At 37.3% G+C, this 22,568-nt stretch overlaps 6 protein-coding genes and 1 pseudogene across 10 annotated transcripts in view; 2 read left to right on the top strand and 5 right to left on the bottom strand.

The window, feature by feature from the left end:
- The window catches only part of LOC104767058 (myosin-binding protein 1-like), a 6,392-nt gene extending 4,977 nt beyond the window's left edge, over positions 1-1,415 (top strand). The window contains exons 4-5 of one of the 3 annotated variants that reach the window (XM_010491090.2): positions 1-915; positions 1,013-1,415. The exon at positions 1-915 is cut by the window's left edge and continues 1 nt beyond it. In XM_010491090.2, coding sequence (XP_010489392.1) covers positions 1-891 — 891 coding nt within the window. In that variant the 3' untranslated portion in view covers positions 892-915; positions 1,013-1,415. The remainder of the gene's footprint in view (positions 916-1,012) is intronic. The other 2 variants (XM_010491099.2, XM_010491084.2) reach the window with 2 other exon arrangements.
- Positions 1,818-2,531, bottom strand: LOC104767051 (annotated as a pseudogene).
- On the top strand, positions 4,652-6,412 carry LOC104767041 (probable prefoldin subunit 4). Its single transcript, XM_010491065.1, has 3 exons — positions 4,652-4,766; positions 4,863-4,979; positions 6,003-6,412. Exons 1-3 carry the CDS (start codon positions 4,755-4,757, stop codon positions 6,261-6,263), a joined length of 390 nt encoding a protein of 129 aa, XP_010489367.1. The 5' UTR covers positions 4,652-4,754; the 3' UTR covers positions 6,264-6,412.
- On the bottom strand, positions 6,419-7,274 carry LOC104767032 (PRA1 family protein E-like). The gene has a single exon (XM_010491053.2). It carries the CDS (start codon positions 7,187-7,189, stop codon positions 6,569-6,571), a length of 621 nt encoding a protein of 206 aa, XP_010489355.1. The 5' UTR covers positions 7,190-7,274; the 3' UTR covers positions 6,419-6,568.
- Positions 7,500-10,869, bottom strand: LOC104767025. The gene is made up of 4 exons (XM_010491044.2): positions 9,592-10,869; positions 8,994-9,293; positions 8,702-8,793; positions 7,500-8,581 (listed from the first exon to the last, which is right to left on the bottom strand). The coding sequence occupies exons 1-4, from the start codon at positions 10,588-10,590 to the stop codon at positions 7,717-7,719; spliced, it is 2,256 nt and encodes a 751-aa protein (XP_010489346.1). The 5' UTR covers positions 10,591-10,869; the 3' UTR covers positions 7,500-7,716.
- LOC104767005 (putative GPI-anchor transamidase) lies at positions 11,867-15,466 on the bottom strand. Of its 3 annotated transcripts, none has more exons than XM_010491017.2 (11): positions 15,318-15,463; positions 15,082-15,212; positions 14,795-14,836; positions 14,551-14,695; positions 14,024-14,253; positions 13,761-13,818; positions 13,498-13,575; positions 13,263-13,351; positions 12,837-12,918; positions 12,366-12,545; positions 11,867-12,170 (listed from the first exon to the last, which is right to left on the bottom strand). In XM_010491017.2, exons 2-11 carry the CDS (start codon positions 15,192-15,194, stop codon positions 12,033-12,035), a joined length of 1,155 nt encoding a protein of 384 aa, XP_010489319.1. In that variant the 5' UTR covers positions 15,195-15,212; positions 15,318-15,463; the 3' UTR covers positions 11,867-12,032. The 3 variants fall into 3 exon arrangements, with proteins under 3 accessions (XP_010489319.1, XP_010489334.1, XP_010489326.1); XM_010491024.2 differs by having other exon boundaries at positions 12,033-12,170; positions 15,331-15,466; XM_010491032.1 differs by lacking the exon at positions 15,318-15,463 and having other exon boundaries at positions 14,551-14,690.
- The window catches only part of LOC104778631 (myosin-9-like), a gene marked incomplete at its 3' end in the record, with an annotated part of 9,254 nt that continues 2,793 nt past the window's right edge, over positions 16,108-22,568 (bottom strand). Inside the window, exons 8-31 of the mRNA XM_019239552.1 lie at positions 21,522-21,648; positions 21,276-21,446; positions 21,015-21,146; positions 20,756-20,865; positions 20,622-20,682; positions 20,325-20,502; positions 19,999-20,204; positions 19,791-19,910; positions 19,412-19,510; positions 19,106-19,327; positions 18,842-18,981; positions 18,622-18,733; positions 18,475-18,522; positions 18,123-18,374; positions 17,877-18,032; positions 17,579-17,785; positions 17,346-17,489; positions 17,189-17,259; positions 16,989-17,088; positions 16,863-16,919; positions 16,725-16,781; positions 16,502-16,582; positions 16,332-16,414; positions 16,108-16,228 (exon numbers count right to left, since the gene is read on the bottom strand). Of these exons, the coding sequence (XP_019095097.1) occupies positions 16,108-16,228; positions 16,332-16,414; positions 16,502-16,582; positions 16,725-16,781; positions 16,863-16,919; positions 16,989-17,088; positions 17,189-17,259; positions 17,346-17,489; positions 17,579-17,785; positions 17,877-18,032; positions 18,123-18,374; positions 18,475-18,522; positions 18,622-18,733; positions 18,842-18,981; positions 19,106-19,327; positions 19,412-19,510; positions 19,791-19,910; positions 19,999-20,204; positions 20,325-20,502; positions 20,622-20,682; positions 20,756-20,865; positions 21,015-21,146; positions 21,276-21,446; positions 21,522-21,648 (3,055 nt within the window). The remainder of the gene's footprint in view (positions 16,229-16,331; positions 16,415-16,501; positions 16,583-16,724; positions 16,782-16,862; positions 16,920-16,988; positions 17,089-17,188; positions 17,260-17,345; positions 17,490-17,578; positions 17,786-17,876; positions 18,033-18,122; positions 18,375-18,474; positions 18,523-18,621; positions 18,734-18,841; positions 18,982-19,105; positions 19,328-19,411; positions 19,511-19,790; positions 19,911-19,998; positions 20,205-20,324; positions 20,503-20,621; positions 20,683-20,755; positions 20,866-21,014; positions 21,147-21,275; positions 21,447-21,521; positions 21,649-22,568) is intronic.

Here is a 22,568-nt window from a genome sequence, read left to right as displayed (position 1 = left end):
AAAGCACTTCTTACTCAAATATCAGCTTCTCGTGGGATAGAGTTTTTGTCGCCTAGAGATGTAAGCCCCAAGATATCTGTTAACAGTAGTGATCAGGATACAAAGAACATAGATCATGATATGCAGCTGCTACTTCAGAAGAGAATGCTCGAAAGGAACGAGAGCAACTTATCGTTGGAAGGAGTTTCTGTGAGTGAAATCGAGGGAGAAAGTGAGAGTGATCGGTTGAAAAGGCAGGTTGATTACGACAGGAAACTGCTGACTGGTTTATATAAAGAATTGGAGGAAGAAAGAAGCGCTTCAGCGGTTGCTACAAACCAAGCAATGGCTATGATTACGAGGTTGCAGGAAGAGAAAGCGTCGTTCCAAATGGAAGCTTTGCAGAACCTGAGGATGATGGAAGAGCAAGCGGAGTATGATATGGAAGCAATACAGAGACTGAATGATTTACTTGTTGAGAGAGAAAAACTTATTCAAGATTTAGAAGCTGAGATTGAATACTTCCGGGACCAGACCCCGCAGAAGAAGGATAAGGTAGATGTTGCAGAACAGGTCACTGAAATAGATTCGCCTAGTGAGGGAATGAGCAACAAGATACAGAGTTGTTTAGTTGGGTTTGAAGAAGAGAGATTATATATCACTAGTTGTTTGGACAAGATTGAAAACAGAGTAACTGGCGAGGCTCATGGCGATAATCTACCAGCAGAAGAATCTGTTTCTGAGCTACAGGAGAGAGTAGAGAGGCTGAAGGGAGATTTATACTTCCTAGAACAGGTTATGAACTCTCTCGGGCACGGGAATGAAGGCATGCAATTTGTCAAGGAAATAGCTTCCCATTTGCAAACTCTGCGGAGTCTCAGCATGAAAAGACAAGATCACACAGAGAGTTGATGCCGCGTAACAACCTTTACAAAGGTATGTCCTTTCTGCTTCTTTGATTTGTTGTGTTCATTTGGGTTTTCCAAATCGCTTTTATGGCTAAAATATACAAATGTCCTTTTTTATGTGTTAGATTGATTTGTGGAGAAGATATTGTAGAGGAATCTAAAAGAAATTCAAGAGTGGTAAAAAAAAAGCTTAAAGAAAGTGTACAGAATCGTCTTCATGGCCTTCCCCTTTCGTATACAGAATTTTTTAATTACAGTTTCATTTTCAGGTATGGTGTTTATAATTTTCTTGTGGGGTTTCACATTCTTTGTGTTTGTTTTACATTTTTCTTTTTCTTATAGATTTTGAGTGAACCGTGAACGTGGGTTTGTTCTGAAGTTCTCATTTGAACTTTTTTTTTTAATTAGTTAGGTTGATACTTTTGTTTAGCATGTCAAAAGAGTCATGCAACTTTGTTAAAATTGTTGTACATTTCTTGGTTATACGGATGTTAAATTCATATTTCTGTGTTGTGTGTTGGAAAAAAATGTTAAAAATATAGAAACTTGGATTTGGAAAATTATAGCAAGAAGTTTGATGGAGTCATAGTACAAATTTACAAATGATAGTTCAAAGACAAAAAGAAAAGCAAAACCCTAATATCTAATGTTTTTTTTGTTGTTTTGTTAAGGTAATATATATCTAAAATATTTTAACTCTTTGTCTTTTGGAAAAAAAGGTTTAAGAATAACATGTAAGACCTCCATGCATCTTTTCTCACTTCTTCTTTTAGTTTTAAACATAAATAATCCGTTCTCCTCTGTCTTAACCAACTCCTTAATTAATCTGTCTTAAGTTTCTTTAACTTCTACAACACGTCTTTAGCCCTCAGCCATATTTGTATCATGCTTCCTCTTACTCTTGCACAAATCCATCTCTCACTTCTATGCTTAGTTGGAAGATTGTATCACAGAGCATGCCACAGCTTGTGCCCAATGTCTCAGCCTCATTTTAACCAGTTGAGGACTATCTCCTGAAAATTTATACAATACAGCATTTAAATTAAACACCACCATATATACACCTGAGTGAAAAAGTTAGGTTGCTATGTTTATATGTCGACGTCTTAAACGTTGTATGCTAAGGGAAAATAGTGAAAATACGTAATATATACCTGGGGACATAACTTTCAAAGAATCAGAGTCGCTTTTAGGACTACCGAAAGAGGAGGAACGGTCTCCAAGGGTAGTAGGTCTGGAGGATGAAGAAGATCCACCAGTACTGCCTGGTGTAGAAACAGGCGAGATCTGACGAGTCACAGCAAAGTAAAGGTCCAATGCAGGCAAAGTAGTTGTAAGTTGTTGCCCTTGTTCCTCGTTAAACCCGAACCCTAACTCAATAGAGCCTTTGAGCTCACTCAAGTCCTCGTCCGTCAAGTCTTCACCTCCTTCGTTATGCTTCTCAAGGTGAAGCATCTGGCGACGGCGACGCTCCCATGCGACGTCTCTTTTTGTCTCTAACATGGAGAGTTGCTACGAGAGACGTTTCTTAGCCTTTACTCTCGGTGGTTCCAATGGCATCTTTTGAAGCTCTTCTACTTCACTATCGTAGAGCGATGAGGACGATGAGGTTGATAAACTCAATGCTTCTCCAACCCTCACCATTGTTCTCTGTTGGTAATATTAGAACTATCAGGCACGTTTATGATTATATATCACAAGATGTTAACCTTTTGTGCTTTCTTGTACAAGTTAGGTCATATCTGCATTTTTTTTATTTTTGTACAAGCTAGCTCATGTATGGAAGGAATCCGGGAACAATAAGAACTTGAATAACACAAGAAGTTGTGACAAGTTGAGGAAAATGCTTTGAATACCTCTTACGTTTTTTTTTTTTTGATGGTGCGGACCGTGCAGAGATGGAGCACGGCCTGCACAAAAGAGTAGTGTACAACGATAGAGAAGGAGATTGATCCAAAGAATTTATGTGAGAATCCAAGATCTCTCTCTCTCCCTCGAAACGATTCTTTCAGGAAGAAGAAAAGGGCGAAGAAGTTTTTTCTGTTTGGTTAAATTTATGAATGTAGAGAAGAGATAAGGGTTTCTGGTGAACTTTAATGGTGGAATATTACAAAACACAGAGAAAAAAACAAGTTCTTGCAGTTTCTACCGCACATTATGTATCGTTTAAAAAGTAGGGTTTTTATTTATTTTAATCTTGTTTTTTTTTATTCTTGAGAGAATCCAGAAACAAACCTTTATGGTTTTTTTTGTTAGACTAACCAACTCTTCCTTTATTTAGGTTTTATTAGTCAACGGCTCACCATCTTGTAGAAACTTTACTTTTATTTGTTCTTAGTTTAAACAAGTGAAACACAAATCAATATTATTATTTTTGAATTACATTTTGGTTTATGCCCTTCAAATTTTGCTTATTTAAATGTTTTATTTACAACATTAACCCCTAACAAGTTTTCTAAAATAACATTTCATAGAAACTCAATTAATGAAACTATTTAAATCTACCTAATTTGATACGTTTATTATCATAAATAGCTGGACAATATATATACATTTTGATTTTTCCACAAACAACTCTACATATTAAATTTTTAATTTCATAAAAATCTTCAAACTTATTTTAATAGATTTTTAGAGAAAAAATCTGTTAGTTTCCTAAATTATCTCGGCTTAATTAATAGTTTCCATTTAATATTTTCTACATTTATTGAAGGTGATAATATAGTTTCCCTAAATTATATCGGCTAAATTAATTGTTATTCTCTTTTAAACACCATATATATATAGATGCACTACATAGTAACATGATATGTTTACTTTTATAACAATGAATTTTAATTGATAAATTAAAAATGAAAATATTTAATTTTTATATACATTAAACACATAATTTGTCTATGAATTTTTATATACATTAAACACATAAAAAAACATAATCAAGCGGTGTACCGCGGGTCAAAACTTAGATAACATAGTAACAATTATATTAAAAAAACAAAAAAAAACTTAACCATTTTATTTAAAATCATATATGAACATTAAAATCGTCCCGTAAACTCAATAAATAGTTATAGGTATATAATTTAAAAATTAATAAAACAACAGCAAAATAACAAACAAATATAATATACGTATTTAAAATATTTAAAATTTTAAAAATATAATCAAGCGGTGTACCGCGGATCAAAACTTAGATAACATAGTAACATTTATATTAAAAAAACAAAAAAAACTTAACCATTTTATTTAAAATCATATATGAACATTAAAATCGTCCCGTAAATTCAATAAATAGTTTTAGGTATATAATTTAAAAATTAATAAAACAACAACAAAATAACAAACAAATATAATATACATATTTTAAATATTTAAAATTTTAAAAATATAATCCCGCGGTGTACCGAGGGTTAAATCCTAGTACAAATACAAAAAGGAAAACATATATTTGATAAATGATCACTTAATTCACATCCAACTGACATGATTTATGTTACACAACTTTAGGAATCCAATAATCAAATAGAGCAAATAACCAATTCAAACTAGACCGATTTTGATTTAACACTAGTTTTTTTGTTAAATAAAAATAAAAACAAAAACAAAAACAAAAACAGAGCTGTATGAGTGAGACTGTATCCGAATCAATTAGAACAAAAAAAAAAAAAAAAAATCATAATTTGGTGTTAAAACCCTAAACCGGGAAAGACCAGAATTGGACCAATCCTAATCTAAAATGGTTCAGAAGAAAACTCTGAAAAAGAGGTACAGTGTCCTGTCCCCCAACTCCGTTCTCTTGAAAGTTGAAACGACGACCTACACCTTCTTTCTCTTCTTCTCGATTTGTCTGAATAAGCGAAACGAAAAATGCAGCAGCAAGTGAGAAAATCTCAATCTCAGGATCCTTGTCCTCGATTAAGTTTCGGGGTATGCTAATATAAATGTGTGCGAATAATTGTTTGATGTGGTGCGCAGGGGAGTAAGAGTGGATCTGAGATGGAGGTGACATGGGAGGACCAGCAGAACATTAACACCTTCAGCCGTTTGAATAACAGATTCCATGACCTCGATGACGAAATCAAATCCGCCAAGGTTTTTTCTTTTTCTTATTAATATATATTTCCTCACTCCTTTCGATTTTGTTTGCCATTTTAGGTTTTTTTTGTTTTTTTTGTTTTTGGCTTTCTCTGTTCTATGAATTTGTCTTTTGATTAATCTATGAATTTGTCTAATTGCAATGATTGTGAGCATTGATAAGTGTTGTTGTTCTAGTTTAGGATCATGATAGGAAGATTCTTGGGACAACTTCCTGATTTTTAATTGATTGTTGTAAACTTGTAATTACTTGATTCCCGAGTTGTGCCTCTCTCAGATAATCCCACTAGAGAATCTCCTATACTCGTTTTCCTCTATCTCAAACCTTTGCATACTCTTTAGGTTGTAGCAATCTTCTGTAACATATCCTTATACCAATTCTGTGCCATCAGTAGTAACCAAACGCCTATAACAGCATCAATCTTCTTTGTTGGTGAATATATAAGCCTTCTAGGGTCTATCAGATCATTGCACTTAGCTATTGTAATACAACCGATACTTAATCATCTTAACAACCGATACTTAATCATCTTAACTAAATGATGTCGTTCTATGAGTTTGGAATTGTTATTTTTTAATCTTTTCTTGCCTGTTTCTGGGTTCAAGCTTTCCTTGTCTAGGAGTGGTACAAGATCTTTTGATGTGATGGAGAGACAAAATAGATGTGGGGACTTTTCCAGTAGATTGTGGATCCTTGTTTTGCTCGTTTGTTCCATTAGGAGAATATTACAGGATTCTACTTTGTTTTTTTTTTTTTTTTTTNATGATGTCCTTCTATGGAACTTGTAGTGAGCCTGGAATTGTTTTTTATCTTTGCTTCCCTGTTTCTGAGTTCAAGCTTCCTTTGTCTAGGAGTGGTACAAGATCTTTGGATGTGAGGAGACAAAATAGATGTGGGACTTTTCAGTAGATTGTGGATCCTTGTTTTGCTCGTTTGTTCCATTTGGAGAATATTACAGGGATTCTACTTTGTTTACTGTATCTAGTAGCTTGATTGATCAAAAGTATTGGTTATTGCAGGAAAAGTGTGATAACTTAGAGGATGCAGGGAACGAGTTGATCCTTGCTGATGAGGAGATGGTGAGGTTTCAAATCGGAGAAGTGTTTGCTCATTTGCCCAGGGACGAGGTAGAAACAAGGATAGAAGAGATGAAAGAGGCGACCTGCAAAAGCCTTGAGAAGCTCGAGGAAGAGAAGGTATCAGTAGTGTCACAAATGTCTGCGTTGAAGAAGGTTTTGTATGCTAAGTTCAAGGATTCCATCAATCTTGAAGAAGATTAATAAAAGATCCTCCAACTTGTTCTCTTTACTATTATTGCATTCAGTTTGATGATGATTGTACTGAGTGTTGTAGACCAAAGGCAGAATTCTCAAAATTTTAACATACTGACTGGTTTTGTTCTTTGTTAAATTTCATATGGTTAAATGCATACCAGTCGAAGCCAATTTCATTTCCATTACTAACACCATCTTTTTCCAGAAATTGTCCAACATTCAAACAAAATCAGGCACACACGCCAAAATTACAATTACAAAGGATCTTGGGTTTTCCAAAAACAAAACCCCTAATTGATAACCGGTTTTAATCAAATTGGGGTATAACTTGACGGTGGCCGGATTGGACCGGATACGAGGCCACCCTGGCGAGCAGTTTCTTCATCAAGAAACAAATCGTCGGTAGCACGGAAAGCGCCGTGAGCTCCGGCGAAGAGCAAACCAACGATAAGCGAAACCAGCACGTTTTGGCCTACGTCAGTATAAACCAACGCCAGAATCGTTACCAAGCTGAGCAAAACCAGCACGATCCGGTCATCCACTTGTTTCCCAGAAACCACAATCGAATCGTTGGCGTCTCGCGAGAAATAGAGGAGAATCCACCCGATGAAGACGACGATAAAGGCGATCATAGAGATTGGGTGGTAAACGAGGCCGAGGAAAACAATGACGAGGACGGCGAGGGCGTAGTTTCCACGGAAATATGAGATGTTGTGTCTTAGGCGCGCCATGGCTTCATCGTATCCTTGAGGGAGAGATAGCGCGGAGAGATCGAGAAGCTGACGCCATGGACGGAGCGTGGAGATCATCGAGTGAGTCGTCTGCTTGGCGCGTGCACTCAACGTCCCGATGATTGTGGTGTCAGAAGAGGAAGAAGGTCCGATACCTCCACCAGCGCCGCCATAACCGTACGGCGGAGGTTTCTGATTCATTGGATTTGGATTTTCGTGTGGGAAGAAACCTTAGAAAATTCACAGATCTGTGTTTAAACGTCAAAAACTTTACTTGGATTTCAAAGAGTCCACGAATGGGAGTAGGGGACTTGTTCGGATATTATTATTTTTCTTTTGGGACCTTGTAGTTTCTTATTATTACAAATAAAGCATCAACAAATAAAACTTTATCGATCGCCTCCATTTTCACACAAATTCACATTTTTTGTTGTAAAATTACACATTTTGATGGACCTAATTCGAATGTTATTCTATGTTTTTGTTGTAAACTTTTAACCGATAGGAAAAATACAGTTTATAAAAATGGATTAAAAAAGAAAATATTGAAATCTTTTGAACCAATAGGGCTCTTCTTTAGTGAGTATCTTGTCTGAATAAAATACCAAACGTTTCACGTCGGTAGGCTTTCTTAGTGGATGTCTGGAATTATACAGAAGAAGTTGGCCGCCAATTTTCATATATATACAGAAGAAACACAAACACGTCGAAGCTTCTTCATCCATCTTTTATCTCTTTGCTTTAGTTTCGATTGGTTTGGGTCTAGGAGAAGAGACGGTGCCACCACCACCAAGTGCTGCAGCTGCCGACTCTACATGTGTCAAAAGATACTCGTAGATCTTCTTCCGTAATCGATCAATTGTTTCTTTAGAGACTTCTTGTAATCCTTCTTCATCTTCTTTGGACCCAATCTCGTCTAGCCAATCATTCACACTCTTGAGCTGAGACAGCATCCCGGCGATCTGTCCGTTATCAGACAGATTCAGATTCGAAGATGTAATCACGTCTGCGTCCAAGAATCTCTCTACAAAACCCAAAAACCAATCTTGTGAAACCATTTGCAACTTCTCTGCAAGATCAGTTGCCTCGTTCAGACCATTTCCTTTCACCCAGTTTAGCGGTGGAGACTCTGAACCTGCTACTGATGTGGCCTTTTGGCTGCTACTGTTCTCCCTGTGTTTACGAATCATGCCTTGTGCTACGAGTTTAGATCCAATCGTTGGCTTGTTTTGGACGTTCCCACGGGTTTTACCAGAGGAGTTATTACCCGGGCTCTCGAGTATGATCACGGGTTTGCTCTTGGAAGCAGCAAGTTTGGCTGGTTTGCTAGAGTAAACAGAGAAGGGCGATAAGTTAGTGACCAGCGCCGCTTGGACCCACGAGGCTGCCAATTTTTGTTTTTCTGATGCTGCTTTTATAGCTTCCTCGGATTTGTTTTCTTCATTTTCTGGGGAAGACATCGGACAAATTAATCTGGACAATGACTCTGTTACTATTTGAACGTTCTTTAAACCAGAATGGAGTTTCAGGAACTGCTCAACAACTGGCAATGGATCATCTTCCTTCGCTGTTGACATAAGATCGCTGTACATACTACAAAAAAAAGGAAACGCAGAATAAAGTTTAGAAACAACTTAGACGGTAACAGTTATATGTTTGCTCTCAAAGATCCAAAGACAGCCAATAAATAACTTTTGTTAAGATATTACGCACATGAGGCATTGGAGTAAGCTCTCAGAAGCAGAGGCTTCTTGCATGGCCTCTATTGCGACACCTTGGGCAGCATCTCTATGCCTCAAGACTTCCTGCAAATATCGACAGCAGCAAGGACTCAATAAGTGCCTAAGATGAAAACATAACATGCATAAACTTGCTAAAAATGAAATGATTTTTTAAAGTGGTTGTTTTGAACATTGAAGATGAATTTTCTTAATCTCTACAGATGCTTCAAAGCCTAATCATAAAGCAAGAACTTATGAGGATCCAAGAGCAGTCAAGCCCATACCTGTCCCATCCTCGAAAGAGATGAAGGGAGTGAACTCCACTGGATATCTCCCGCCGCTAATCTTTTACCATTAACAGGGACTTTCACCAAATTCCCAGGCAATCCATTCTCTGCAATAGATTTCTTCTCGACAGATTTAGACTTAGGCCTACTCGTTTTATCTTTGGTGTCCAGTATTCCGGTTGTCTCGACTTTCTTGGTTGGCTGAATCTTATTTTGCTCCTTTGATGATCTTGCAAATACATTAGCCCTCTCCTGTTTGCTTGGCAACTTCTCACTCGATGTGCTTTTCCGTGCAGCCTAGCAACCAAACAAAATACAAGCTATATTCAGAAATTTGAATAACAGTAAAAAGTAATAACAAATCAATGTAGTTACAGATAAATTCAGATGGGAAAAAGAACAAGAAACTGATAAGGAAAACAGGCGAAAGTGTGATACAAAACCCAAGGAATAGAAACCAATTTCTCAAACAACTGGTTTCAGCTTCAAATCAAGTCATGATGAATAGGAGGAATTGTCTAAATGCCACTTCACATGTACTCTTTTGCAAACAAACAAACAAACCAAGAAAGATAAAGATTCAAAAAAAACTTACTGTTAAATTCCGGGAATCAGGGGTTATATCACGTCTGGAAAGGGTAGATTTAGATCTATCTGAACTCCTGATGTCTAAATTCCCTTCCCAGCTTTTCCTCAACGCCTTAGCTCCAAACTCAATCCCCTGCACAAAATTCTTAATCATGGGAAGCTTTTTCCCAACACTTGGACTCTCCGGTTTGACAAGAGACCGCCCTTTATCTACCAACCCCATCCTAGGAGAACCTTTCTCCAATACCTTTGGCTTCACATTCTGTTGCTGCTTAATCCCATTTGCAAACTTCGCAAAAGAATTAGGCAGCGAATAACAACTAGTGGGCGAAGAAGGTATAGACTTAGAACCAGAAGAAGTCTTCAGCTTCCCTAAAGATTCCTTCTTTACATCCAAACTCAAACCCGATTTAGCAGACTTGGCTCGAAATAGAGCAGACGACGGCTTCTTACCCTCAGAAGATTCATCCCTAGAGATACTAACACTCAGTCTGTTCCCTACGATTCTCTCACCGTCACTTCCACTCCCATTAGAAACCACTCCTTTCATCACAGGTGCCTTGACTCTCTCTTTGGGTTTGGAATTAGCAGCAGCAACACCGTTATCAATCACCTTGTCATCACTAAGAAACCCTAGAGAGTGAGTAGCTACGATATCTTCAGGATCACCAACGCAAGGATGCCTACCAGGAACAGGTCTAACACCACGAAGAATCGGAACAGGGGAAGAAGACTCGACTCTATCGACATGAATGAATTGACCTAATTGGATCTTATCACTAAGAATCAAATCGTCGTGTTCGTCAGGTAAAGAGACGTAAGTGGCGTGAGAGGAATCAGAGACTCTGAGGTAAAAGCCCTGGTTAGGGAAAAGCTCGCCTCCGGCTAAAGCGGGGACGATACTGACGACTTGTAAGAGAGAGGACCTGTGTTCGCCGGCGATTTTGACGTCGGTGTTCATATGCTGGAGAAGCTTGAGCAATACACCAGGGACTAGATTCGCCATCTTCGTAGCGCATCACCGACGGGGATCTCAAAAGAGACACGTTCTTCAGATCTCAGAAGCTAAATTGAGTGTGTTTTTGTTTGGGTCGGAGGAGAAATCGAAGAATTTAATATATTTATTTTTGTTGGGGAGAAAGAAGAGTACAGATAGGTTTTGAACAGCAAAAAAAAAAAAGCAAGAGGAATGTGAAAATAATGTCAAGACAGATAGAGAGAGAGAAGTATCTCTCTTTCTCTCTGCTGTGTTGTGTTTATGTTGTGTCTTCTTCTTTGGTGGTCGTCTATTATAATACACACTCTCTCTCTCTCTCTCTCTCTCTCTCTCTCTCTTCTCTCAAGTACTACTACTACAGCCCCCTCCTTACCTATATTAATTGGTATTAAGAATGAGAGAGAGTAATAAAAGAAGTTAAGAGTCAGACTCAGTTTCAGGAGTTGAGAAAAAGATGGCAAACTATTTTCTTTTTTTGTTGCTTTGCGCCTTATGCGGCTACACCAATGCATCTCCCCATTTTACTTGGTTTTTATCTATCTTTTTCTGTTACCAATACACTATGTGCAAATGAATTATATTTTATTTTGAGTTTTATACGTTTATTATTAAAAAAATTGTTAGAGATTTCATAATATTTATTTTGGATAAGAAACTGAACTAAATGATTTGCATTCAAAAAATAAAATAAAAAAACTATTAAAATCCACTATTATTGAACTGATGATTTAAAAATTTACTTCAAAATCTACGGTTATTCAAAACTGTTTGTGATTTTAAATTTTAATGATTTTTAGGGATGGATTTGAGATATTTGTTTAGTTAAAAATATAGAAATCCAAACCTCATGCTTTTATATGGGATTTGAAAGAATTTTACGATAAATCTTATCACCTTCCCTAACATCTATCAAAATTCCTAAATTTCCTTAAAATCTTGGTTTCAATACACAGCCTAATAATTAGCGTAGCTGCATAGTAACAATACTTTTATTACTTTATCAAGTACCCAAGAATAAAGTTACATATCCCAATCAAATTAAGTCTAGAATATTGTTTTATTTTTCACATTTATTACCAAGCTTACCAAACCCCCCTCCAACTGAGCTTTCTAGTCTACCGTGACGATGATTCCTGAACCTTAATCTTGTTACCCTAGCTTTATGCAGATTATATTCTTGCCGAGTGAACATGAATCCTAGATCTAGGTTTGCAAAAAGTAGCCAAGTAATCTGCAGCTACCATTTGTGAGTCAATATTTTCATATCTTTAGGAAATTTCAAGGCTTTGTGTAAAATGAATATAATAGAACATGGATGTGAAGCTGTAACAGTGAAAATCATACAACAGAGATTAAGTGAAGTGGAGATGATTATCAAATTCATCATCATCATCCTTATCATCATCATCATCATCTTCTTCTTCTATTAAGAACTGCTCATAGAGATATCATCATAGCAGAGATGATGAGACCATTACGACGAGTAACATCACCGCTATGCCGAGGTTAACCACAGTATCAACATTTTCAAGCTTCTCCAGTTTCTTGTGCAAGTCTACCCGCATTTGTGTATATGGGCATTTTTGCTTCTGCAACAACAAACACAACACCTGATCTCAATTCATCTAGTCAAATCCAGCAAAATCATGAACACAAGCCACAAAGCATGCTCAAGAGCCTAACCCAGCTCAAATTCATAATTCTATTCTAATATACAGTATTCTGTATGTAAAGTACTATACCCAAAGTATAATAAAATCAGTGAAGGGAGTATAGCCAGTAACCTCAGTTTTCAACTCATCGTTTTGGATGTTTGCCTTCTGAAGCTCATCGTGCTCAGAAAGTTGATTGAGTGGCATCTCAGAATTGATCTTATTATTGGATGTTTTACTTGAGAAGGCTTTGTAAACTGAATCAGTATGAAGAGTCTCCATAACTGAACCGAAGAAATTTGTGACAGGCACCTAATTTTCCACAATAAGTAAACTTGGAGAATGAGTAATTAATTATCGCAAGACAGACATAGTTCATAAACAAAACATATCCGGAGGGTACAAGCTTTTCATCTAAATCAATATCGTTTTCGTGAACATGTAACAGTGAACTTATGGAAAATCCAAGACTGCTCATCCGGTCATCCCCCACATAACAAGCAGCTAAAACCTAGGTAACTTAGTCTTGATTGGTCACACAGAATAGTAATTTAAGCTGACATTAAAAAAAACGTGACATTACACAATCAAGTTCCTCCTTACCTCCGCCAGATGTGGTTGGTAAAGATCAGTCCGGTAGTAGGCAGTAGACATTAGCAGTTTCGGATCGTAGGACCTAAATAAACTGCACAATAGAAGGGGGAGAACAAATGTTTGTAGCTCAGAGAGTTTAGTTTTAAAAGGAGTATCAAATCTAACAATGATCCGAAAATTGTCAGACGTAAGAATCCTGAGACAAAGATATCTCGCCAAAATATTACAACTCGTACACACGAAAGTTCCAAATGACCAGACATTACAAGGGAGCTCAGACAACCAGAAAAGTTTAGTCAGACATAAAACCATTTTTTTTTGTCTCCTTAGTCAATTCAACAATCACGATGTCTTCAAATATAGTTAAAAGTGAAAAGACATATCATATAAAACGTCAGCAGAATGTTGGTGGCAAGATTTGCATAGCTATTGTACCTGTTAAGTGATGCATTGTCATAGATATTGAGCCTCTCAAAGAATGCAAGAGTGTAATATGTAAAACGATCTACAACAGATACACCAACCTGTAGCAAAACAATATAAGAATTGGAGAGCAATACAATGATAAAAAGAAGAAACAATCCTTAAACAATATGATGATTTCACTGAAAGACCCCCCCTTGATATTGTAATGGTACTTTCAATTCATGATATAGAGAAAGGCACTTACATCTGAGTCCAGGTGATGGGAATATGAGTTCTCTCCTTTTAGACTGCTACCAATAGCCAAAACATCAGGAGATTGAAGCTACAAAAACAATTGTTTCAGAAAAGTTTCGTACATTGGGACACATCAACTGGATTAACTGCTAAGAACAAGCTCACATACACTGTGAAGATACTAGGATATCAAAATATTAACTCGAAAAGGCAGAGCAAAAATCAAACATTTAGCGTACTGAAATAACCCTGAAAAAGTGAGTTAAGATGTACCTGATTAAAGAGAGTGGCAGCTTGGCAAGTGTCAACCATTATCATCAGCTCCTTGAATCTAGGCTAGCCAAAAAGATGTCATTAGATCGTCAAAACTTAATTAAGATAGACAAATAATAAATATAGTTTGTTCCACCAAGAAATGGCCCATGGAAAAGCTATAAGCAGGGAAGCCTGATTTTCAAGAGACAGATATACACTGCTGAACGGAAGGAGGAAATAATCATATATGACTTTCGAAACTCCATAAATGTGAAACACACCTACGCTTCTCTTTCATTTGTTTAACAGCATCTGCTAAATCGTGACTCTGGAGTTCTTCTGCATCTTGAAACTTTAGAAATTCATCACCTCCGTGCCCAGTCATGTACAGCAGAATATGGCTACCCTCATCACTGAGAAGACGCTTTGACCTTGGAACAGCATTCTCATGACGCCCAGTCAAAACCCGTAAAAAGTTTTCAACTGTTACCTCATACCCACGATAATCTACCTGAGTGAAAATATTTTCATACAATTAGCCCTTTTTCTGGAAAACATGTCTGTTATATGGGCTGGGAGAACCATAAAGAAAAATTAAAACAAAGTCTATGTGTTGGCTGCGAGCAATCTTATGGAAACACAGAGAAAAGAAATCGCAAAATGTAGCCAAAAAAAATGATTCTGTGCTTACAAATATGAGGAAGGCTATGATGCTTATACTTCTAACATACCTACTCTAGACAGAACCTTCACTACTACATTCATTATGTAAAACCCTTGGAGAAATGTCCTCCAACCAGAAATTTACCTCAACGTTATCTCCATACAGGTTAAGTTTGTGGTTTTCATTGTTAAAAACTTGAGCAGGATATTCATTTCTAGCATTACAAGCCATATCATCTGCCAACATCAGAATAATCCTCTCATCTGGTATTCCAAGTCTCTTGACTGTCCTAGAAACACCAAGTTAAGATGCAAAATATGAAGAGAAGAACCTCTAGAACGGTTATTCCAAGATAAAAGGTTTCAGTTAAGGGAAACAAAGTTATCACCTATAGAGGGACAGAGTATTGGCCATGTGCCGGTAGTTAAACCTGAGAAATAGCAACCACAACAATAGGTTAGTATGGACGAGACATGTAACTTCAGGCATGTCAATCAAGCATCCTCTCTCTTATCAGGTCTTTGATTCCTATTTCAATACAAAGAGATGCCAAATTGCAAAAGATGAACACTAATCACCATCTGTGACTCACTTAACAGAAGAACTACATTGATCTGCTTACCAATTGAAATGAATCTAGAACAAAAATCCGAATGAAGAGGAAGAGGAGTATACCAGAAGCGAGAAGTGCAGACCAAGACAGCCCAATTGTTCGTGTGAATAGTCGTATCCCCAGAAGAGAAGGCGAACGAGTAGCAGAGAAGCATTACGAGTGTAAGAACCTTCATCTTTAGGACGGAGATAGTCTGAAACAGAAAAAAATTGAAATCGATTATGAGGTTTTCCGAACAATATGCGTCTCCGATTAAGATTTGTAGTCTCTAATGCATATGGGTTTCACAGAGATCTACCTAACGAAGTTACCTGCACCAAAGAGAGAGAGAAGTCGGCGTCCGCGATGAAACGCCGGTCAACAGATCAGCTTACCGGCGGAGGCGTGGAAGGGAACAACGGCAAAGAATGGAGCAGACGACGACGACTGAGAGAAAATTAATTAAAGCTCTTTGTATATTTTACTTTTTACACAAAGATATTTACTATTTTGACCCAAAAAAAAAAGAAAAAAAAGACATCAACTGGTCCGGTTCAGTAAAATTCAGTTCAACCGAGAAATGTCTTAACCATTGAAATAATTTATTTAACCCTAAATAATAATACTATTAGGTAATTACTTAATTAAGACCTTATATTTTCTTTATTTTATAATTTAACTTATTTAATATTTTAAACACCCCCAAAACCCGGTTTACGACCCGGTCAGGTGATTTCTATTTTCGTACAATTTTACAAAATACTCTTTCACTTCACTCGCAGTAGTGATCGATAGAGATAGGAAAATTAAAGTATGAAGAAGGATCGTTAAGAGGATACCAAAACCTTGTTAATATAGTAATCAACAATTCAACATTGGACTCTTAGCATAACGAATGCGGAGGATGTATCTTTAAAAGAATGGAATCAAATCTTGTTTCAAGGGCACAAAAAAAAGTTATTATTACTTGAGATGAGAGTCACAAAATCAATCACTAAAGAAACTAAAAAAATGTCTTCGTTGACCGTTGGTGTGTAATGATGTATAATGGTGGTAGAGACAAAAAAAAAAAAAAAAAAAAAAAAAAAAAAAAAAAAAAAAAAAAANCAATCAGAGACTGGTAATAAGAAGCTAAATCCTGAATTCTCCCTGATTAAAGGTGGCGGTTCGATATCCGCAATTTCAAACCTCTCCATCGACTTTGATAAGTCATCAACCGAGAAAGGGATGCTGCAACATCATTTAAAATCACACCACACAGTTAGAAGAAGACGTCATCGATCAACTGCCCCCGAAAACGAAATCTTATTGTTAGCTAGTAAATGAAGTAAACCTGGAGTCGTCATCCAAAAGGAATGAGTTGCTAACAGCATTGTTCGAATCTTCTGTCATTAGAACCCTCATATTTGCTATCACCTATGTAGAGGGAGATATATATTAATTAGCTAACTAAAGGATATATAATCACACAGATCAGATCATCAGTAGCTTAAGGTGGCTCACGTCCGGGGAGACGCTGTGAGTGCCATATTTGTCATCCCAGTACATCGTACTGATCCTGTATAGCTGCTGTATGCTTAGTACCTGTCCACAGTTTCAATTTATCAGCAAATGCAAACTACAAAGCTCAGACCATTTATGACATTTGTAAGCAAATTGGCAAGTGTTTCATATGGAATGTTGAAGTGAGTCGAATCATATTGGACTGAAAAAAACTTCAACTTACCGGGCAAAGATCATGGCTGATCTCATCAAGATTTTTCTTTGGTTTTTGGTGTATGACCTGTAGTTGGAGCAAGCGTAAATATGGTTTACCCTCATGGGACTATCTTTAAGGTTTAGATAGAGGATAAGGAAAGATTACCAGAAACCCAATGGCCTGTCTGATATGCTTAAGCTCATCCCATGAAGAACCAGCATACTGCAATTGTTGTTGTTAGTTTTGTTTTTGTTGAGTTATTAATAACAGAGTGAAAACTAGGCGAGTTACCTCATCTGTTGCCTTGAAACACCAGTGTTCCAATTCAGACAAGCCAGCTTTGACGTACTCGCCATTGCTAAATGAACAACATTCGCGTCTCAATAAAAGACTGTTGGGGACAACAAAGGAAACATTTGATTAGTAGAAGATAGCTAGCAATGTTTTGAGTATAGAGATAATAGTGTTTTAGATACTTATGAGCCCCCAACCTGTTAAACAGCTGAACATTGATGAATGAGAATATCTGCGTAAACACCTTACGCACCAAGAATGAAGGAACCTAAAAAGCATAATCAGGAGGTTTAGTCTCAGGGCAATCCAGAACTTGTTTATATATAGAGGAAATGAAATCATGAAGGAACTCACATTGTTTGATTTCAGAGTATTAAGGAAATTTGTAAGGCTCTTGACAATTCCTTGCCAGTGGGCAATCAGTGCTTGCTGAGCTGCAGTGTTGCCAACGGAACGAGATGCTCCTTTAACTAAACTTGCCCTTGATGTTCTTGGCGCCTATTTGAAGTTGCAGACAGACAAATTCAATTAGCGAGGTAAAATTCATTTTGCCCTGGTGAACGTGGTGGCTATAATTAACGGCATACCTGAATGCACAATCCAAGGAGTGGAGAAATCTCTTTCTTCAAGTTATCCCGAATCATTCCATATATCTTTTCAACATAAGCTGTGAGTTGCTGCTTAAACAGTAAAGCCGGATATTTTGCTTCAACTTGTCTTAAGGTATCTGCTCCACCTCCCGCAGTACCGTTTATCATGGCAAGATTTACACCTGGGGGTGCCCCGCGGAAGCTCTATAATGGACATTCTCAAATTTAAACTTATAATGAATCACGAAGCTTTTGCTACATTGTGTTGATGGATCTTAAACCATATATAATATACCTGAGACATCCTTCCAAATAGAGTGGCAGAAGATGAACGGCGGCGCTGTGGAGCCATCCCAGCTGCACCACTAGCTTTGAGTGTGCGCTGGAGGAGTAAGAGGAGTGTTGAGGCATTGGATAACCAATAGGCCAATGTATTGTTGTTATCTTGAGTCTGAGAGATCAACTTTCACAAGGTTACTACCGGATACACTTGCAATCACAATTAAATACCTAAGAAAATTAGGAAGCTCATGCAAATTACCTCAATAGCATGGCCTATTGTTTGAATAATGCGATCAAAGACACTGGTTCTTTCGACTTCAAATGACCTCCATTGCAGTAGGCATTTGTAAATGATACATGCTGTGATAGGTCTGTTCCCCTGGAAACCCAAGTGTTGAACAATGCAGCGGATAAGTAGCTCGTGATTTTCTTGCTGCTTCTCGTTTAGTGATTTCTGTGGTTTATCTTCCACTTCTGAGGGATCTCTATTCATTGAATGGCTATGCAGATCCTGAATCAAATTGAAATCCATTTCTTCACCATGAAATCAATCCAAAACCTAAATACGAGTCGGACAGACGATCCAGACCAAATTAGTTTAACATATTTACCAAGTTTGACCTTGCATCCACTGCAAGATGACCACTCTCCGAACCTCTCTGTTTTTATTAAACAGATGGTTAAGTCATCAACTTCAGGCAAAAGCAACAAAGAGATACATGAGGTTTCATTTATTTAAATTTACTGTTTTAGTTTACCTGTAAAATGGACCGGGAGCGGCCAGAGAGAAATTTATTTGGTGCCATGGAGACAGCTTGTTGCCGTAAGACTTTATTCTCCGATTCTAAGTTGCTGCACTTTTCCTCCATCCTGAGATCACATTATCTTCTTGTTTCAGCTCAGAGGAGAATGAAATTACCCGCAGAATCATGCTGAACAGAAAGATATCAATAACTATACTTAATGATATATGCTTACCTTGTCAGGGATTCTTGGAGTTGCTGACCTTTCTTCTCTGACTCTTCCAGTTTTTTCCTTTTGTCTTCAAGAGACTCTTGAGATTCTTCTAATTTCCCCACTGCATCATCAGCCCTTTGTTTCTCGTTTTCTAGAGTAGCCTGTTGCAACACAAATGTTTACTGATGCTAAGTATATTCACATGTAAAAATGAATGTAAATCTCAAATTTAGATGCAATTGAAAAGTAATATCAGATGCCATGGATAGCCACTGACAGCAGTACCTTTACACTCTCCAATTCCTCCGTCATTAATTCAATCTTCTTGGTATCTTCAACTAAAACTTGTGTTTCCGTAATAACAGGAGGAGCTTCTTCAGCGGCTTTCTTTGCAGCTTCGCGTTCCTTCACAAGCAACGCATTTGTTTCTTCAACTTTCTTCCGCATTTCCTCGAATGAACTCTGAAGTTTTGCTATCTCCTGAGTCTTTGCTTCTTCTAAGTCACCCTGAAAAATTAGTTCAGTGCTAGACATTATACATCTACTTCCAAAATGATCAGTTACAATGATGTTTCTTTAGCAAATACGTACCCTCGAACGTTTCTCCAACTGGACACGGTATGTGAGTTCTTCGACTTTCTTTTCAAGCATATCCTTTGCCTCTTTAAGTGCTCCTGTTTCCCTTGAAGCCTGAAAATAAGAAATGTTGTTGCATAGTTAACCGAGTATCCACAATCATAACAGCAGCAAATCTAATGTGTAAAGCAGTCACTTAGTTACTACGAAAGAAAAAAAACAAAAAAAAATTTCAGTTTCAGCTTCAAGAACTCTTGAACTAAAATCCTGATTTCGAAAGTATTTTTCAAAAGACTAAATTCTTGCCGATGAAAATCCCATCTCCACATAGGCTTTTGGAAATGTGATGAATCAGGAGTAACGTTATTAGCAAATCCATATAATATAGTTGTACCATTTTGAGCTTCCTAAGTTCTCTCTTAGCAAGTCTGCCTCTCCATCGTGTTTGAGATAGGATCACTCCATTTTTAAGCTTTTTGTAGTACGAGATTGCTCTGTGACTACGCCACTGAGCCTGTCATTATTAACAGGAAACTATGCGTTAATGATCATGAGATACCTAAGATAATATTAGAGCGTGTAATTCTTACAAGAACAGAAACCTGAACAATTGTGGCAGCTTTTGTTTGCTTCCTGAATCTGAATTGTTTACGAGCGGACATTGCTCTTAAACCAGTCTGTACAACAAGAGAAGCTACATGGAGCTTTTTATATGATTTTCTAGAACAATATCTCCGACCATTCTTCTGAATTTTCACAACAGCAGCTTCTCGTCTCAAATTTTCGTAAAATTTGCAGGAAAGCCTCCCTACGATATTTACAGAAGTTACATAAATATTTTCAATATTCAGCAGATCATTCTTTACTGTGACAAAGTTAATGCCCTTCTAAATTCCACAGAAATCGATTGAGCAACTAGATGGCTCACCTCTACATATAGCCTGAAGAGATATAGTGGCCTTTCTCAGAACCATAAATCTTTTCTGAGCCTGATGAGTTCGTATACGTCTCTGAATTTTTTTTGCAGCACTACTTAGCACCTCAGCCCTTCTAGCGTCAAGTTCAGCCATGTGACCAGCCCGTAAGAAGACCTTTGTTTTACCAATCTGCATTATCCAAAGATGTTTTGCATATGGTTTAAGTACAACTCTGCTGTCACTGAACCATATCCCATTGCAGCACCAATACTATACAATTGGTTCCATAACACTTGAGGACCTGTTACCTGGTATCCTTTGAGTCCCATGTTGTCCAAGATCTTTTGGGATGCTACCTTCTCATCGAAGCTGTTCAGGAGAAGTCAGAAAATCTGTAAATAGTAAAATTTGATCGGCTAGAGAGAATGGTTTTTTTACTTACTTCCCTTCCAAAGCAGCAGGAGATAGAAGTCCAAAACGGTTTATGAACTCAAAGAACGGTTTACGAGTTGGATACCCTGCGCAACTAATTCTGATCGCCTCTAAAACACCCTGGAAAGACAACATGAAGGTTCTGAGTTAGATTAGTACATACTTTTGTGTCATTACTTCGCAGGAAATTTTTAACATGAAAAGGTTTTTTAGAACCCATTATGTTTAGAACAAATCCATTGTCAAAATATTATCTTATTTTTACTTACACCACATCGAAGTTGCTGCATGATGTTCACATTCTCAAATATGGCAGGCTTTAGAAGATTGTTAGGCTTCACACATCTGATGTAATGAGGCTCAGTAGAATTTAATGTTTCCATCAGTTGCTGGAGTTGCATCTGCATCAACCAGGACAATAATTACTTGTAACATCTACTTGTTGTTAAGAAAATATTAGTCTTCTCGAGTAGTTTAGCCATTCTTCCTTAAAACAGTTAATGCTGAACATCTGACATAAGCTTTGGTACCTTAAAACGAGAACCAATGGATGAAAACTTTGAGGATTTAGATGTTTCTTCCGGGAGTGGAGGGAAAAGACCCACAACAAAAGGACATTTGGAAGCCTCCAGCAAATCTTGGTGTTCAGGGATCACATAATCCTTGTTTTTATCCAGAAATAGTTCAGATTGATATAGAACCTGAAAATTTAGAAGCCATGAGAGACCTGTGTGTGTTTACAAAGTGAACTTTCTTCGAAGGGAGAAAGAACCTACTTCTCCAGCATAATGAGCAACGGCGAAATCTGTTCGAGAGAGTTTTGGTTTGACAAAGCGCTTGTGGGTCTTGAAAGTCTGATATAGCTTGTTTGCAAATGTATCGTGGGTTGACTTTGGAAACATGCTGAAAAATCACAACTTGTTAATTCAAACCAAGAACATAACACTTCTTCTTTCATATGGAACTTGTTTGATATTTAACAATACCAAGCTTCATCTAGGAGAGCAACAATCCCACCAGGCTTCTGCAGGTGGAAAAGAAATAGTGAATTGTGAGACAAAAATACAGATATATATAAGGGGTTGCCTCGATAAACATTGTCCTTTCTTGGTTAAGAAAATGACCTTTTCTATAAGGTCGAGAACATCTTGATTGTCCACAAATTCAATGTAACTCCAATCTATTGCTTCTTTTGTGTACTCTTCCTGTTCCATCTTGAAAACGTGCTGAAACAGCAAAAAAAACCAGAGTATTCAAAAAGCTTATTTGAGAATCAGAGCTGGGATTGATAAACCTTTTGCCACTACAATCAAGAACCTACCTGATTGAAATGCTGCTGCAACTTCTCATTAGTGAAATTGATACAAAACTGTTCAAAACTGCAGCAGAAGTGTATTAGGCTATTTAGCAGAGGATGATGGAATGCATATTTGTGAGCCTTTGACAGCGTAGAGATTCATTTACCTGTTAGTTTTGAAGCTTTCAAATCCGTAAATGTCCAGAACTCCAATTAGAGATCTAGAATTGGCATCTTGTCCAATGGAATTATTAATCTTGTCTACCAACCTGCACATTACTAGAAATATTCACTTAGCATAAAATATGTAAATATCAATTATTTTGATCTTGTCCCCTAAAACCAACCACTTACCAGTCGAACAATCGAGAATAGACTGTCTTAGCGAGACCGTCTCTGCTGGTCACAGCACTCTGTGGATCAAGACTTCTCTTGATAACTTCCTCGGGTGTGATCATAACACGTTTACATAACGCATCTTCAAGTGCCTTTAAATCACACCTGTAACGAGACTTACAATTAGCTT

Source organism: Camelina sativa, chromosome 3, assembly GCF_000633955.1.
Source record: "Camelina sativa cultivar DH55 chromosome 3, Cs, whole genome shotgun sequence".
Lineage (NCBI taxonomy): Eukaryota > Viridiplantae > Streptophyta > Magnoliopsida > Brassicales > Brassicaceae > Camelina > Camelina sativa.
The sequence above is the reverse complement of the archived record's forward strand: the minus strand, read 5'-3'. Positions and strand labels throughout refer to the sequence as shown.